Source organism: Branchiostoma floridae, chromosome 11 (genome assembly GCF_000003815.2).
Source record: "Branchiostoma floridae strain S238N-H82 chromosome 11, Bfl_VNyyK, whole genome shotgun sequence".
NCBI lineage: Eukaryota > Metazoa > Chordata > Leptocardii > Amphioxiformes > Branchiostomatidae > Branchiostoma > Branchiostoma floridae.
In genome coordinates this window covers 17,914,303-17,931,168 of record NC_049989.1, presented here as the reverse complement: position 1 = coordinate 17,931,168, position 16,866 = coordinate 17,914,303, and the positions used below count along the sequence as shown (strand labels likewise).

Sequence of the window (16,866 nt, the reverse complement as noted above, 5' to 3'; positions counted from 1 at the left end):
AATGCAAAAGATTATGGTCCATCCAGGTGTGAGTGGATCAAACCTTCCAGTCCGGTGTTACGCAGCAATGCACCAATGTTCATGTGCAGTAACTATACAAAACTGGACTTGGTGATTCAGGCCTAAAGGCAGTTTACCGCAAAAAGAAACAAACTATGACGTTATGCAAAAGAAGCAAACTACGACTAAGTGAATCAGTTTGACATGAACAGTCCATGCCTTGGCGTTGATGTCAGTGTTGTGCTCAATGAGACACTGTGTGACTCATTAAACTGAAGTGTTACGCTAAAAGGTGGTTTTAATTTCCAAAGGAAACAAACTGCAACTCAATAAATCAGTTTGACATGATGGGTCCGTACCTTAGCATGTGCAAACTTGTCAGCATTGTGTAAACTTTAGTGTCGCACTTAAAGGTGGTTTACCAGTCACCCAAAAGAAACAAACTGAGACAAAATGAGGTCACAGACACTGTGACGGAGAGTTCACTACCCTAATGGTGTGTGTTCTTGTCTGTGAAGTAGATGGAAAACTTAGCTCTCTTTGGAGCTTGTGAAGAAGATAATCAGTTTGACATGAAGCGTTCGTACCTTGGCATTGATGTCAGCGTTGTGCTCGATGAGACACTGTGTGACCATGTCCTGACCCCAGGAGCAGGCCAGGTGCAGGGGGGCCTGTCTGTCTCGGGACTCCTCCTCCCCCGTCCCCCCAGGGCCAGGTCTCCTGGGGCTGTTCACGTCACAACCACTGGGGTGGGGAGAAACATATAGTCCATGAGAAGATACCTGGAAACTGTCATTTCACAGCCCACCCAGTATGGTCCAGTTGGGACATCATGATGATGGGCTCTTTATGCAAATAAGGCGATTATGCCAGAAATTAAAAATAAAGCAGCACAACTCGAGTAATATTTGTGCATAGACCATAGAACAAAATGAACCTTAAAATGATCGAGGACATCATGCTATCATTCTAAAATGGTGGACTAAATATGTACTGGGTGGGCGAAAAAAACACATTTCTAGGCCTCTTCTGAAAATCTCTTTCTGCAATACGTAATATTCACGAGGACAGTGTCATGACTTGTAGACGAGGCACATTTATTTTGTTGGCTAATTGTTTGGGATATTCAGCTAGATTCTAGCCACTACTTGGATACACACCAAACTTAAATTTAAATTTCTACCTATTTACTGACAAAACTTTTTCTGAAGATGCACCTTGGTTGCTATTGTTTAGCTAAGTGCTATTGTTAGGAATGGTATCAATACTATCAGGAATAGATGAAGCAGTTAGTCAGACTCCTACAAGATATTCTAATAGACAGACCTACCTTCTTACGAGGAAACAGCCCACAGACTCGTTGTTCTCATCGATGGCCCTGTGCAGCAGAGTCTGCTCACAGCCGTTGGGTCCCGGGCCCCAGAACGTGGCATCACAGCCATGTCTCACCTAGAGGACAACGCATGTGCCTACTTGTTAGAGATACAGAATTATTGTACTCCTTTTTGTTGATGTTTTCATGACTGAAAGTTGGCCCTCAATGAATTTTTTTTAAACAAAACCAAATCAAGTAAATGCATCTTTCTTCTTGCTTTGTTCTAGTTAAAATAGAAGTTTCAATAAAATGCAAATCACAAAAAAGGAGAAGAGAATACATTTACAATAATCTATAGGTTTGTTATGCAAACAAAAATTGTAATCTTTAGTAATGCTTTGTCCTTTCCAAGGGGAGAGCATGTAATAAGAAAACCATAATTACAATACAATGCTGCAATGTTTAAAAAAATACTTTTCTGTCACATACCATATAGTCCAACTGCCGACAAAGATAGACAAAACAAAAAGAGATGTAAAAAAATGGCAAAGTGAGCAAAGTTCAGATATGATCAACAATTATCAGAATGTCTGTTCTCACTAATAGCATTTCTACACACTGCAATATATCTATTCTTGAAAAAAAAATACAACTACATATCGTGGTTGACCAATTCTGTAGTTAAGAAGTAATACACTGAAAATGCATATACATGTAGCAATGATGTGCTCAGTGCAGAAATTATTGCAAAAATAAAACCAAAGCAATGGTTTCAAGATTTACAGTAATGCTGTCAAACATTAAAAAAAAATTTCCACATTCCACAAGTAAATGTCATTTTATCCAACCCTTTCTTCTTCTGGCCATTGCTTCAATACCAGAAATATCAAGACATTGAAGCTCACACACCCTCATGAAAACTAATGTTGAGCTTCAAGGGGTCCATTTGTGGCTTGTTTGTGCGTTCTTTATAAACGCCCAAAGTATAAAATTATGATACAAATGTGCTAGTACGGTGAAGTAAATGTCAACATTGTACCAATTGTCTTATCCAGAATATTTCCAGTTTTAATGCTCTAATATTGCATTGGGTGCCTTTAACACAGGCTACTTACCAGTGTAGAAGCGATGTCTTCCTGTCCACTCTCCAGAGCTGCCCACAGAGGGGGGTTCCCATCCTCGTCCACAGAGTTCAAGTCCGCCCCCCTCACGCACAGGGCGTCCACCACCAGGGGGAGGTGTCTCTTGATGGCCAGCTGCAGGGGGGTCTCGTTCTCCTGGGTCCTGGAGCAACGCAAATGTCTTTTGTCATCTTATTCTAACTTTCTTTGCAAGACCAAAAGCACCACTTCAAGACCACAAATATCAATAGTGTAATTGAATGTATTGAAGGTCGCACACATCTGTGGAATATTCGGAGTTCTGAAATTGTTTTATCTATAATTGTTTTTTTGTTTTTTTGTTTTTTTTTTTGGAAGTATTAAATCGTTTATTTGCAAATACATGCCCAATGGCTATGATAATCGCAAGAACAGGTAGCATAGAATGATGATAATAAGTAAAGTGACTTTAACAGATACACAGTACCAAGAAAGCAAAGTACTATACTAACATCTAGAACTACCTTTGTAGGGATTGACTTCTTCTTAGGAGGCGGGGGAAAACGAATTTAACCACTTCTTCAATAATATGTGGGTTCCTTAATTTCAATAGTAAGATTATTCTCTCTTCGTCTTTAATGATGGGGAAGCAAAAATAGATTTTTGACGCTTCTGTAAGTAATTGGTTTCTTTTATCATCATTAGGTGAAATGACTTTCGTCTTCCGCTGCAATATCCGCAAATTCTCCCGACGGAGGTAATAATTGGTTGGATAGGAAACAGTGGCTCATGTAGGATACAAAACGTTGGATGGTAGAAACAACAATGGATTACAAAATATGGACCTGAAGATGTACATCGAAAACAATCGCTTAAACCACACCAATGTTTGAAACCTCAGGTCTTAACCTCACTTGCAAAGCCATATTTGTCAAGTCTGTTTGGGTAAAACAAATCCAGAGTTTAACACAACTCCATTATTGGTCCCTATTCATTATACAGTACATTCTTAGGGTATCAATGTGTGTACGTTCACCTTGTAGCGCCAAGCCGCAAGTCAAGTCAAGTCAAATTTCCTTGGCGACCTTGCTGTTGTTTCAGTACGCGGCAGGGTATTTCTTTTACAGGGATGCTTTGCTAGCCCTTTAACGTGCTCTCCTCCGATACGGGATCCCCATTTAATATCCCACCCAAAAGACTGGTGCAGCCTTAACCGAAATGCCCTTCCCAGGCTTTGACCGGGGGTCTCCCAATTACAAACTCTTTGGGACCAGGCGCTCATCTGTTAGGTTGCTACCAGTTGAGCTATAGGGACATCCATTCAGGACATGACGTACTGTGAGAAAGTTTCAAGCGCTGGCAGAGGCTGCAAAGCACATTCGATTGACAACATCGCGACGCATTCAAACTTTTCATGTACCACCCTCTGAGGTTCACGGTAGCGCCTGTCTACATGATACTGCAGGCGCGAGACTTTGTAGACCGGGCTGAGGGCGGCGGGCTGTCGTCATCACTGTCATCCCCTCCTATGGCTCCCACCAGCTGAAGGGCCGCCAGGACAGTGGCAGTCCCCACAACAACGTGTTCCTCCAGCTCAATTTCCTATATCTATAATTGTGAATTTCTATCTGTACATTTTACCGCTGGCTCCGACATGGCCACTGACATGGATGCACAATATAGATTTGAAGGAAACTGAGGGCAGGAAACGAGACAGCCTTACACCTACGTTCCAAACAGTGGTCCCGACATGAAAATAAGTGTGAAGGCACAACAAAATAAACAAACAAACAAACAGACACACAAAAACAATACCAATGATTCAAACAGCCATCTCCAACGTACCTAATACCAATATCTGCTTGATGCTCCAACAGGAAGAGTGCAGTTATTGTGTCCTGTTTCTGCACAGCTGAGTGTAACAGAGTCATCCCAAACAAACACAATGCCTCCCATTCAAACAGCCATCAGGGAACAACAGACGCTAAACCGAGCCTGCTAAACCGGATAGTAATAGTGAGTGAGTGAGTGATCTCCAACATACCTAATACCAATATCTGCTTGATGCTCCAACAAGAAGAGTGCACTTATTGTGTCCTGTTTCTGTACAGCTGAGTGTAACAGAGTCATCCCATCGGAGGTCCTGTAGTTGATACTAGCTCCTGCACCCAACAGTTTGGCAGCCACATCATGCATGCCCGCCCACAGGGCCAGCCCTAGTACCGTCTGCTCGTCTGAGTCTTTTAGATTGAAGTCTGGAATGACCTGAAGTCCACTGCTGTCATTTAGGGCATTTGCTGAAATGGTAGGAAGGATATGTCAGGTTTCAAAATGTTTGAATGTCATGAATAATACTGTACATTTGTTTTCTCTGGGGCTTTTGTGATAGAAGAGGAAAGGAAGATTTTCGAAAACTGGATTCAGACGTTGGAATTGCTGTTGTTACAGTAACAATTTCTTGTTCAAAGACACCAAAATTTCTTAACGTTAGCAAATTTTGCATTGAAATGTGCGTTTCTTAGGGTGGGTATGACATAAATAAAATGCAATACTGTGTATTCCGCATCACCCAAAGTCCCAGGCCTCCCACTGGTTGGATTACCCTCTGGACTACAAGCAATCCTACAGATCAACCAGGCTGGTACCTCGGGTGATACAAAATACACTGTGCTATATTTACTCTACCTTTGTGTTCCAGAAATATGTTGACCACATCTGCATGTTGGTTAGCTATAGCCAGGTGCAGGGGTGTGTGGTTGTACCCCTCAGACTCCCCAAACTCCCCATCATCAGTGAAGGCCTGAGTGCCTGTGGTGCTGAGGACAGGGAGGGTCTGTTTGTTGGGGTTGGCTCCCATGTGTAACAGTTTCTCCACCAGGCGAGACAGACCCTGCTGGGCTGCACAGTGCAGAGGAGTCTCTCCCTGTAAACACATTAACAATCCTGTAAATTCATTTATTTTTTTACTAAACTTAGTATGTAGTAGTAATAGTAGTAGTAGTAGTAGTATTCAGTATTTTATCATACTCCTGCTAGGATCCCTGACAAAGGGGTAGGCAGCAGTCTGCTAGTCTTTACACAGCGCTGCCATGCGGCTCTGTCCAGCGGGTTCACCCTAGTTAGACCGTAGTAAGTGGTCAGAAGGAAAAGGAGGTTTTCAAAGTGTATGTAGCTTGTGGTACTACAGTAGAAATACAAATAGAGATTTGTGAATGCATGATTTTGTCGGACAAAGTCATGACAATAACTGTGCAAATAAACCACTGCAATCATTTCAAGATTTACAGTCCTGTAAAATATCGACTTTAAGATTTGATTTAAAAGCACAGGTCATAGGTATTACCTAACTGCAAACACATGCATGCTAAACCTGTGCATGCAAAGGAGACATTTCTCAAAAAGATACTTTTCTGTCGATTGAATCAAACTACAAGGGTAGAAACATTTGTTATGCTATTTGGATCATTATTTCAATCCAAAATATATGATATTTTGGGCAAAATGATTTGTTGTACCCACCCTATTGTTGGTGTGGTTGGGGTTTGCCCCGTAAGAAGCCAGGAACAACGCAGCCTCTTCGTTTCCTGCTCTAGCTGCCAGGTGCAGCAGGCTGTCACCTGGAAATAATGCATAAATTATGCTAATGAGGTCACTAACATGCATCAAACATTTGCCAAAAAGCTGTTACTCAAGCAACTGGGTTTTATTTTGGAAACAGACATTTAAGAAAACCATCCGATGTCTTTGGTCAGTGACACTGGAGAGAACTTGGAGATTTTTATATCATTGATATAATTGATATGCAAAAGTTGGAGAACAGATTTATCCTAGTTATGAATTAGCATGCAAAAAGAGGAGGAAGACAAATTTAACATCTTAGAATATTTTCCAGCAAACATCTAATTTTAGAAAATGTAAGAAAAAAATTTGATAAAATTCCTATATCACACCTGTGTGTGGGTTGACAGCATCAGCACTGCTGCCCCCCTTGATGAGCCTCGCAGCATAACTTCCCTCCCCATACACATCCTCCGTTGACGGGCTGTTGTCTGAGAAGGGGTTGTCAGGACTACTGGCCTGTTTAGCCGACTCCAGCGCCAGCCATAGGACTGTCTGACCTTCATTGTTCTTTAGTTCAAGGTCAAGGCTAAAAATAAAGACAAAAAAAGGAAAATTATGGTACTATGCTAAACTTTCTTCCAATACAAAATACAAACAGATCAAATTTTCAACAACTACTGCCACCTTCTTCAGAATAATACCTCTTCAGGATCAATCAACTATTGATCCTGAAGAAGGCGACAGTGGTCATTGAAAATTACATTTGTGTGTACTTTTGTGTTGCAAGAAAGTTTAGCATTGTACTATGATTACTGCCAACACAGATAATATTTGAAATTCGTGATTATGGCTTTACTCTACGCTGCTTCACAGTGTGAAGTGCACAGGAGCAATGTGATGAATTGTGGGTAATATGTCAAAGTTGAAGGGCCCCCTGGCCTGTCTTTATGTGTTGTCAGGGGCCTTCAATTTTGACATATCATGTATGACATTGCTCATGCCCATTTCTAACTGTGAACTATTGTCAGTAATACAGAATATGCAGAATACAGAACAAAGAAAATTACATCAAGGTCCTATTGATAACTTCTGGGCCCAATCTTTCAAAAAAATAAAAATAAAACAAGGACTCACTTGCTCTGCTGTAAAAGTGAGGAGAATGCTCTCTCATTTCTGGACTCCACTGCCCGATGAAGGGGTGTGCTAAAAATGGAGTTAAGATTTTGTTTTACATCACAAAAATCTATGGGACACTTTTTATCATATTTCAACAGACATATCAATGCATCACATAAAAGACGTGAACACTGCTTCTAACAACTCGATCTACATATGTACATGTATAGCTTGTTGCTCCAGCCGTCTACTTATTTGGAAAAATCCAATTCAATACAGGGAAAGTCATATAATTTTGCTACTGCTAGCCCCTACCTGCCAGTGTTGTCCTGTGCGTTTGGGTTGGCTCCGTTAGCCAGTAGTTGGTCGTTGACCCTGGCCATGCCCTCCATGCTGTCCTGGGGAGTGAAGTCTGGGCTGTACTCCCCCCCCCCCCCCAACATACACACTACCCCCCCTGTCCTCCCTGTTAAAATGCAGTCATGTACAAACCCCTACACCACCCAACCCCTACCTGCCAGTGTTGTCCTGTGCGTTTGGGTTGGCCCTGTTAGCCAGTAGTTGGTCATTAACCCTGGCCATCCCCTCCATGGTGTCCTGGGGGGGGAAGTCGGGGCTGTACTCCACCCCCCAACCCCCAAAACACACACACACACCACTGCCCAACCCCTACCTGCCAGTGTTGTCCTGTGCATTAGGGTTGGCCCCGTTAGCCAGCAGCTGGTCATTGACCCTGGCCATCCCCTCTATGGTATCCTGGGGGGTGAAGTCCGGGTTGTACCCCGCTGTCAAGCGCAGGGGGGTCTCATCAGACTGGGTCGTCAGGTTCACCTTTGCTCCGTGGGTGATCAGGAAATCTGCCGCAAACTCATCACCTGCAACACAGAGGAAAACTTGATAGTTAGACTATACATTTTGCCAATGCCTTATGGGTGAGCCTGTTAGTATTGGCAAATACACCTTTTTCAAGCAGCGAACATGGTAAATTGAAACCGAGGCCAATGTGGCAAACAAAAGACTGTCCATCATAATTAGCAGTTGAACCAATGACAGAATGGCTGCGTGTCCGTCAAATATATGTGCATCTTTATGTTTTTATTTTACATCTCTTAATAAACTATGGGATCAGTATACGCTTCAAATTGCTACATCTTTTGTTGCACAACACTAGTTATAATATCTATCATTCATTTTGATCTTATATTGTGAAATTTGTGTGTGTTTTTGGGAAAACTAAATGGGAGCTGATTTTAGAAAAAAAAGTTTTGCCTGTTTGACCTTCTTTTTGATCTAGAAATCATAGACTGATACAGAATACTATGACTTTGTCAAAACCATCTCATCATAACACACAATGATCTGACCTCTTCTGATGGCCTTGTGCAGTAAGCACTGTCCGGTGGAGTCCTTGGCGTCGACATTGACCTTGTGGGTCACCAATGTCTTTGCGATGCTCTCCTGTCTCTTGGACAGGGCAAGGTCAAGTGGAAGGTCACCGCTGTTGTCCACCTCGTTCAGCTTACCGGGGAGCTAAAGAGGGGGAAAAGACAAACATTCAATAGTGGAAGGTTTTCTGGCATGTGAATATATAAATAATAAATTTCACCGTTTTCAAAAGCTTCACACATGTTACTTATGGTCACATTCTATTGTACAGTTTGTGACACCTCTCTAAAAGTCTACAAGAAAGGCCCCTGCAGTTTCCCTAAGAAAGCTGCTACAGGGCACCCAAATCTAGAGCCCAGGCGACTTAAGAATCAGGATCTAAATCTAAAAAGTTATATAACATGTGAAAAGCACTCATTTTGGTGCTGGTTAACTGTTTACCTCCAGCTAACAGCACAATTTTAAAATGGCTACAGCTAACGGACTGGTGTAATATTGGAACTTTAGTTTGAGGTAAACATGTGTGTATTTACATTCATTGGCTTTAATGCTATCTCAGTTAAATGTCATCTCAAAGAGATGAATTGTAGGTACACCTGTACTGTAATGTATCTGACACATTTGATCCATTTGTCAGTCTACAGACACGCTGATCTCACCTGTGCATCGTACTCTATAAGGTACAAGAAAACGACGTCTTCCCGCTGGTTTCTGATGGCCGCGTGCAGAGGGTGGTCCGTCTTGGTCTTAAACATCTTATACAGCAGGGGGGCACCCATGCCAACAAAGTCTTCACTGGTTAGGTCACTCTGGAAGAAATGGAAAAAAAATGCCACAACAGCTACTTTGATGCCTCTTTATGCCACAGCAAAGAAGTGTTACTACCTTAAGTGTTACTTTTAGTGATACTAGTCTAAAACACACCACTTTCTATTTACACTACTTGAAAACAGAAATAAAAGACTGGCTACAATACCATGTCACTTCAATTCTTGTTACAATATTTTATCATCTCTATTTTGAAAATTTAGGCATCTTTCTTTTTTTGCCCGTCTTGTTCTTTTTTTTTGGCATTTGGAGTCTGCAGGGGATGTCATCTGCAAAATTTACTAGCTGTGTCCTGGTGTCTGAAACTTTAATTCCATATCTTTGTAAGGAACAAGTTAGAGTGGCCAGGAGACAGCAATGACTTACCCAGTGATTGGAGATGATCTCTGAGCAGTACCCCTTCAGGACCTCTGCTCCGATCTCCTCTGCAGTCTGGTAGAACCGGATGCAGTTCCGAACATTCACTGATGACATCAGAGCCTTCTCACATCTGTGGAAAATTTCAGGCATTAGCTTCAAGAAACCAGCATACAAGAAACCAAAAAACTTATCAAGAAGAGTAGGGGCTACCCTGTGTGCTAGGCTGAAAATGAAAGTTGTATTGAATTTGAAGCTGCTTTGCAGTAACACTGGCTATTTGAAAGCATCATGCTTCACTTCAGTTGTGGATGACTGTTATAAACACATACATTACATGTATTGAAGTCCTTTTATAAAAAATGCTGGAATTATTGAATTTCTAAGATTCAATAATACATTCAACAAAATGTAAATCTCTGTCTAAGATGGAAATGGAAATTGCTGTTCCCTCATTCAGTTATCCTCCTTAAAAGGTTTTAACAAAACTGCCCCTGCAGTTCCAGAGCAAATTGCTAGGGGGTCCTAACATATAGTACTTCTCTCTTACATCAAAAGTTATCTGCCATCAAAATGTTAATACCACACCAAACATCATTACAATCCACCCAGAGGTTCTTAAGTTATGGTGACCATAAATATCTGGAAGCAAACAGTCACACACACAGACTTCTTCCTCTTCACAGACACATAGAACACAGACACATAAACACAGATACACACACCAAAAATGATAAGACCATGTATCATAGAGGTAATAAAATACATGTACGAATACTATGATTACAGTTGCCCCAGACCTGTCCTTCAGCCCATCCAGTTTGTACTTGCTGGCTGCGCTCATGAGTTCCAGGATGACGCTGTCCTGCTCGGCCAGCTCCACGTTATCTGTGTACACCCACTTCATCAGCGTCATGCCCACTTCATATGGAATGCCTGAGGAAGAACGGAAAAAAAATTGAATATTTTATTGAATGTCTTATTATGTAAATTAAGGATGGCATCCAGGTAATAATATATGCCAAAAAGCAGTTACTCAAGCAAATGGATATGATTTTGGAAATGATTAGACGTTTCAGACAGCCATCTGGCGTCTTTCGTCACTGAGAGTAACTGACAAAAGATGCCAGATGGTTGTCTGTAATGTCTGATCATTTCCAAAATTATATCCAGTTGCTTCAGTAACTCCTTCTTCAATAAGTCACAATAGCACTAGCCTGATTAAATCATGCTTAGAGTGATTTTTAGTTCACATTTCCTTACAAGTTTGTTTGTTTGAACCCATATTTATTCATGAAGCTCAAATAAAAAACAAATAGATGAATAAATAAACAAATAAATAACTCAGCCTGTAGGCCGATTTTCATTCACTACAGAGAGACATGTTACACATACCTGTGAAATCGAGAGAGTTGACCTCTGCGAGGTCGTTGACCCCCCAGGAGTTACTCCGAGTTGCCAGAACAAACTTGTGTGCCTTCACTTCCCTCCCATCGAGGTGAACCACCAGGTCACTGGGGTTTTACAGGCAGGATGGAGAGGTTAGAAAAACAACTCCCAAACGAGTATTCCTCAATCATTAAGTCTTTATAAGATTGCTTATTAATGGCTGAAAATACTGGGACCCCTTAATTGGAGCTGGGCACATAAATTTTTGACTGTAGGTGCACTGGTATACCTAGATATTTGTGTAGGCGCATTTACGTTCAATGTATTTTTGTGTTCAGTGACCTCTCCAAGACTAGTTCACCACTCATTACAGATATGCATTTCCAATGTATTACTGCTATATTTCAGAACTGTTTAAACCAGAGAATTTAAAACTGAAAAAAAAACTTCCCCTCAAAGTTAAGTCTCTGCAAAAAAATGAAAAGACAGTATATACAGTAGACATATGTCACAGGGGAGATTGGGATCCAGGGGGATTCGGAATCCTCCTAGGGGAGATTGGAATTCTAATCTCCCCTAGGGGAGATCAGAATTCCAATCTCCCCTAGGAGGATTCTGAATCCCCCTAGGGGAGATTGGAATTCTAATCTCCCCTAGGGGAAATTGGAATTCTTCTGTATTTCCAGTCTCCCCTAGGGGCATTCCAGATTCCCCTAGGGGACATTGGAATTCTTCTGTCATTCTACTGCAATTCCAATCTCCCCTAGGAGAATCAAGAATTCTCCTAGCTAAGGAGAGATTGGAATTCTACCAGAACTATACTCAAGGATGTTACACTATTGTCACTTTTACAATTATACTGAAGGATACCAAACTTGTGTCACTTCTACAACGTGAACTACACTAAAGTCTGACTAGTGAAATGTGCTCTGAATAGGTGTGAAACTGTAACATCTTGAAACTGTGATTGATATTTTGGCATTTTGGCACTTTGATCACTTTTCAGTTGTTATTGTTCTTCCAAAGTTGCAAAATGATTCTATGTCAATGTTAACTACACTGAAGTCTGACTGTTGAAATGTACTCAATAGCTGTTAATTTTGCCAAATTTTGAACTGCAGGCTTTGATTGGAATATGACCTCTAAAGTATGGAGTCACTAACTTATAATGGCATATGCAAATGTGCTAATTTACATATTGGTGACATTTGCATACCATTATATGATTATGAGTTAGTGACTCAAATGATTCAGTCTACTTTCCAAAACAATTTCATCCATTCTGATTATTGGTAACATCAAAGATTGTCCTGGTAGAATTCTGGATTCTCCTCTATTACTAAATGTTTGAAAATATGATGTTTAATGAGCTATAGTATAGGATAATGTGCTATTGTACACTATAGAGAAGTATTCTTAACCTTAGATTGTCAGCAAAAATGATAAGTGTTAGATATAAAGCATAAGATATGATGATTTATTCTTAGAAATAATTATAAATCCTTTGTTGCATTGTTTGAAACTTTGAATCCATTCATGGTAGATTCAAAGATTATCCTGGTAGAATTCCAATCTCTCCTAGGGGAGATTGGAATCCCAGAAGAACTCCAGAAGAATTCTAATCTCCCCTAGGGGAGATTGGAATTCCGATCTCCCCTAGGAGGATTCCAGATTCTCCTAGGGGAGATTGGAATTCTGATCTCCCCTAGGGGAGATTGGAATTCCAATCTCCCCTAGGAGGATTCCGAATCCTCCTGGATTCCAATCTCCCCTGTGACATATATATATATATCTACAATATATACTGAAACTGTTATGAACATACACACTCCCTACAACCAATGGGTAACATATGAAACAATGTTATTGATAGAACAGAGTAGATAGTAAATAAATGACTCCCTTTAGAAGCTTTATTACAGCAACTATGTCAACTATTATTGTTTCAGTAATTTATGACCTTTAATAAAATGGGTGTAGCAATCATTTGACCTTTGTACAGAAGAGGTGCAAGATAAGGTCATGGAAACAAACATGTCTGCCCTTATCGTGCACTGTGTCACAAACAATACAACTTACAAGCAACTGTTCGGGCTGGTGAACTGAATGATATAGCATATAGCATAGAAAGGCAAGAAATCCTGAGATGTATACAAGCTTTAATTATTCATCTTTGTGTAAAGAGGTTTTGTTTTTAGTATCTGTATGTTTGAGTTCATGTGTGTCTGTGGCTATTTGACTATAGTATAGAGTGACAGGAAGTGGGGGTGAGCTGCTAGGTATAAGACACTGACAGGAAGTTAGGTCAAAGGTCCCAGGAAGGTCCAGAAAAGTTTAATTCCTGGTATCTATTTCCTTATGGGAGTTAGTGGGAAAAATGCATTAGGCAGAATCAGTGAGAAACTCACAATAAAGAATAAAACATGAAATTAACAAAAACTACAAATATTTCAAGGAGCATGCATGAGACCTTCAATTTTTTTTGTTTCTACCGCAATTTAACTTTTAACAGTCTACATGTACATGTAGTTTTCTGTATAATCAGTGCTCGTTTTGTGCAACATTAATTGACCTACTTAACAGCCTACAGGATACACAAAGGTAATGTAATCTGGGAAAGGTTTCCCAGTTAAACCCTATCATCAATTACGTACTCTCATGTCCCTAATAAACGTACCGGGACGTTTATTTTTTTCAGCCTCACAGTCCACCCGGTACGTTCTTATTTTGGACGGTACGTTTATTTTTTTTTCCTGAAAATTGGGGCTTTGCTAAGCCAAGACCCTCAAAGAATTGAAGTTTTGGGGGTTTCTGCCATATTTCCGCGGTATTTTTACTCAAAATTCCCTATTTTCAGGCGAAACGGCGCGGATTTCCATGAGCGTGTACGCGTACGCGGTACTCTTTCGGTGATTTCGGTCAATCTCGCTATGACGCTACGAAGTAAATGTTGTTCTTGGGGGAAAATAAAACACCATACTGACGTTTTGAAATACAATTGTTACATAAATAACTTTTAGTTTTAATTTAGTAGTAGTTTATAGTCTCTGTTTACATCGTAAACCAGCACCTTGTAAACCAGCACCTTGCACGAGGAATTTCCCGCCGGTCTTGTGGTTCCATGCGCTTTCGGCAGCGAGGCGGAAGAGTGATTCGTTCACACAAGTCCTTGGTTCACATAATAAATGCTGGACGTAAAAATAACAACTATAACATCGTTTCCCTTGTGATATGAGTTTTGACGCCGCAAATTCTCCAAAACGACAAGAATTCGTGGGTAAAAACAGCAAGTTCATAATCATTTCTTAGCGTCACTACGAACCGCCACAACTTTCCTTTGTAGATGCATGTGCCATTATGCCGAGGTGGTCACGTCGAAATAAAACTTTCTCTAAGTAGGCTTATTTCTTTGACAAAAATCAACCTTAGTCTATTTTTCACATAACTAACTTTCTTTTAATAGATTTTTATCGTTTTTATGCCGTAATCACTGTATTTTATGCTACACATCAGAAATCTTGTTGTGATATTTTACCTTGGTAAAAGTGGAGTCGTCCACTGACCCCTAGTGACCTTGTTATTCAGCTGCTGCGACGCCATGTTGGAGCAAAACGCAAAGACGGAGATTTCCATTTTTGGCCCGCGGAATACGAAAATTGGGACAGCTTACATGCATTTCAAGAACCTAAAACATCAGATACATGAACGGACGGTCTATTTGTAAAATCTGCCCATATAGCCTTCCAGTCTGCATAGAAATGACGATGTAGAGAAGGGTAGAAGTGCAAGAGTCTGAGATGAGAAAAAAACGCAACGTGAATTCAACAACACTTCGCATAAAATCACATAATTTTGTACAATGTTTCCTTTATTCAATGTCTCCTTCATAAAAAGTCCAAGTTGAACCGACATTTTGCTGATGTAGTACAGAAATAAAAAATAAAAAAAACGTGATCACCTCGTGGATAATTTACTATATAGCGCAGCGTAACGCGGCCGGCCACGCGGCAGTGTTGGCATAGCGGCCGGACTGAAAATCGTCTGGCCGCGACCGCATTCGACAGGTGACCGCTATAGATTATTTCTTAATGCTTAGGTCAACGGGAAAAATCCAAGGGACCGACGAAAACTGACAGCATGGCCAGTTACGTGGCCCCTATACTCAGGTGACCCATAAGGCAGGTTTCACTGCGAATTTTTACCTTTTATTAAAAAATTGAGAAAACATCATGATTCGAACAAGATATCTATAGTTCTTCAGCTCATCATTTATAGAACTAATTGATGTGGTTCTTGGGCATAAATGAATAAAAAGACCTACCTAATTATCATCTCATTTTCTTTGGATAGAAGTAGCATGGTCACAGTTCAATACATGTCAATTTGGTAATTTTCCGGGGGGTATGTTTATTCCGGAGGGTATGTTTATTAGATATTGACGATTTGTCCGGGGGGTATGTTTATTCCGGAGGGTATGTTTATTAGGGACATGAGAGTACAGAGGTCCCACTAAAATGACTCACACATGTATATACATGTTCTTAAAAGAAAGCTTCTTGCATCTTAACCACATGTTTTAACAAATTTCAAATAATGATAGAGTAACTACTGTAAATCTATATTTTCACAAGGCCTTAATTTTGGGGAAGGAGAAAGACATCGGAAATATTCGTTGTGTCATGAATTTGCCGTAGAATTTACAGTTTACAGTAACCAAATAACATATAAGAAGCTCCATCTTAAGATTGGAATTCCGTTTTTCCCATTTTGAAATGTGCTAATATTTTCAATATAAAAGCACTTGGTGCAAAGTCTTTACATATGATTGACAAGTATGATGTACAGTTGTGAAATATGATAATAACTTTCATGAATATTCATTTTGAAAATTTTCTTCCTGCAGGAATTCCTGCAGGAAGCGTTTTTCCTGCAGGAATTCCTGCAGGAAGCGTTTTTCCTGCAGGAATGCTGCAGGCATTCCTGCAGAAATTCCTGCAGGAGAAAGGTAAATTCCTGCAGGAAGAATGTTTCCTGCAGGAATTTCTGCAGGAATGGCCTTGACAATGACAGGAAGCATTCTTTATGCATTTAATTTTGTTTTGAAACTGTTAAACAATGCATTAGATTTCATTAGATGTTTCAGACTTGACTTTAACTATGTATATAAAACAGATATATAATGGAGGCATTTTTTATTGTTTTGTTTTCCTAGTTTTATTGACTTGCTGGAGATGCCTGGCATTAGAAATAACTGACCTATGAATGAACTTCACTTCAAGAAAATGCATTTCCTTCAGTGGCTACTCATATTTTTCAGAAGTACAGAAGCTTGGGCATGGTTACTTCTTTCATTTTTTTCTTTAATTCTTTAACATCACCACTTAGGGTTTATTAGTATCTAAGCCAATTTGATTGTACATGTAGGTGCAAGTCAGGAACATAAACACAAAATTCATAAATTTCATGACAGGCCTAAGCTTCCCTTAAAAGTATAAATTCAATTATTGTAAATTGCACATGTACTGTAAGGGTAGGGTGCCCTAATAGGATAATCATTGGAGTCCATAAGAAAAGTACTGTACAATGAAAGTACATTACTTTTAGTTACATGTTGTGTAAAACCTTTATCCTATTATCAGTGCCAACCTGATGAAATTATTTTCGGAACTTCCAGTAACTATTTACTGAATTCTTAACTGTAGTATATCAAATGATACATTCAGTTGGTGGAAAAGTAGATGACATGAACCACCTTGTTTGCCATGCTGATAGCTGGTGTTTGGGTTATAGAACCAACCACTGGCGGCTTTATCT

General features: G+C 40.1%; 1 protein-coding gene across 1 annotated transcript in view; it reads right to left on the bottom strand.

Annotated features, from left to right (window-relative positions):
• Positions 1–16,866, bottom strand: part of LOC118426318 (rabankyrin-5-like) — a 42,975-nt gene that overhangs the window by 12,979 nt on the left and 13,130 nt on the right. Inside the window, exons 3-16 of the mRNA XM_035835624.1 lie at positions 11,059–11,177; positions 10,464–10,599; positions 9,673–9,796; positions 9,138–9,287; positions 8,457–8,622; positions 7,766–7,967; positions 7,111–7,179; positions 6,366–6,562; positions 5,935–6,032; positions 5,101–5,338; positions 4,460–4,712; positions 2,431–2,599; positions 1,331–1,449; positions 588–744 (exon numbers count right to left, since the gene is read on the bottom strand). Of these exons, the coding sequence (XP_035691517.1) occupies positions 588–744; positions 1,331–1,449; positions 2,431–2,599; positions 4,460–4,712; positions 5,101–5,338; positions 5,935–6,032; positions 6,366–6,562; positions 7,111–7,179; positions 7,766–7,967; positions 8,457–8,622; positions 9,138–9,287; positions 9,673–9,796; positions 10,464–10,599; positions 11,059–11,177 (2,197 nt within the window). The remainder of the gene's footprint in view (positions 1–587; positions 745–1,330; positions 1,450–2,430; positions 2,600–4,459; positions 4,713–5,100; positions 5,339–5,934; positions 6,033–6,365; positions 6,563–7,110; positions 7,180–7,765; positions 7,968–8,456; positions 8,623–9,137; positions 9,288–9,672; positions 9,797–10,463; positions 10,600–11,058; positions 11,178–16,866) is intronic.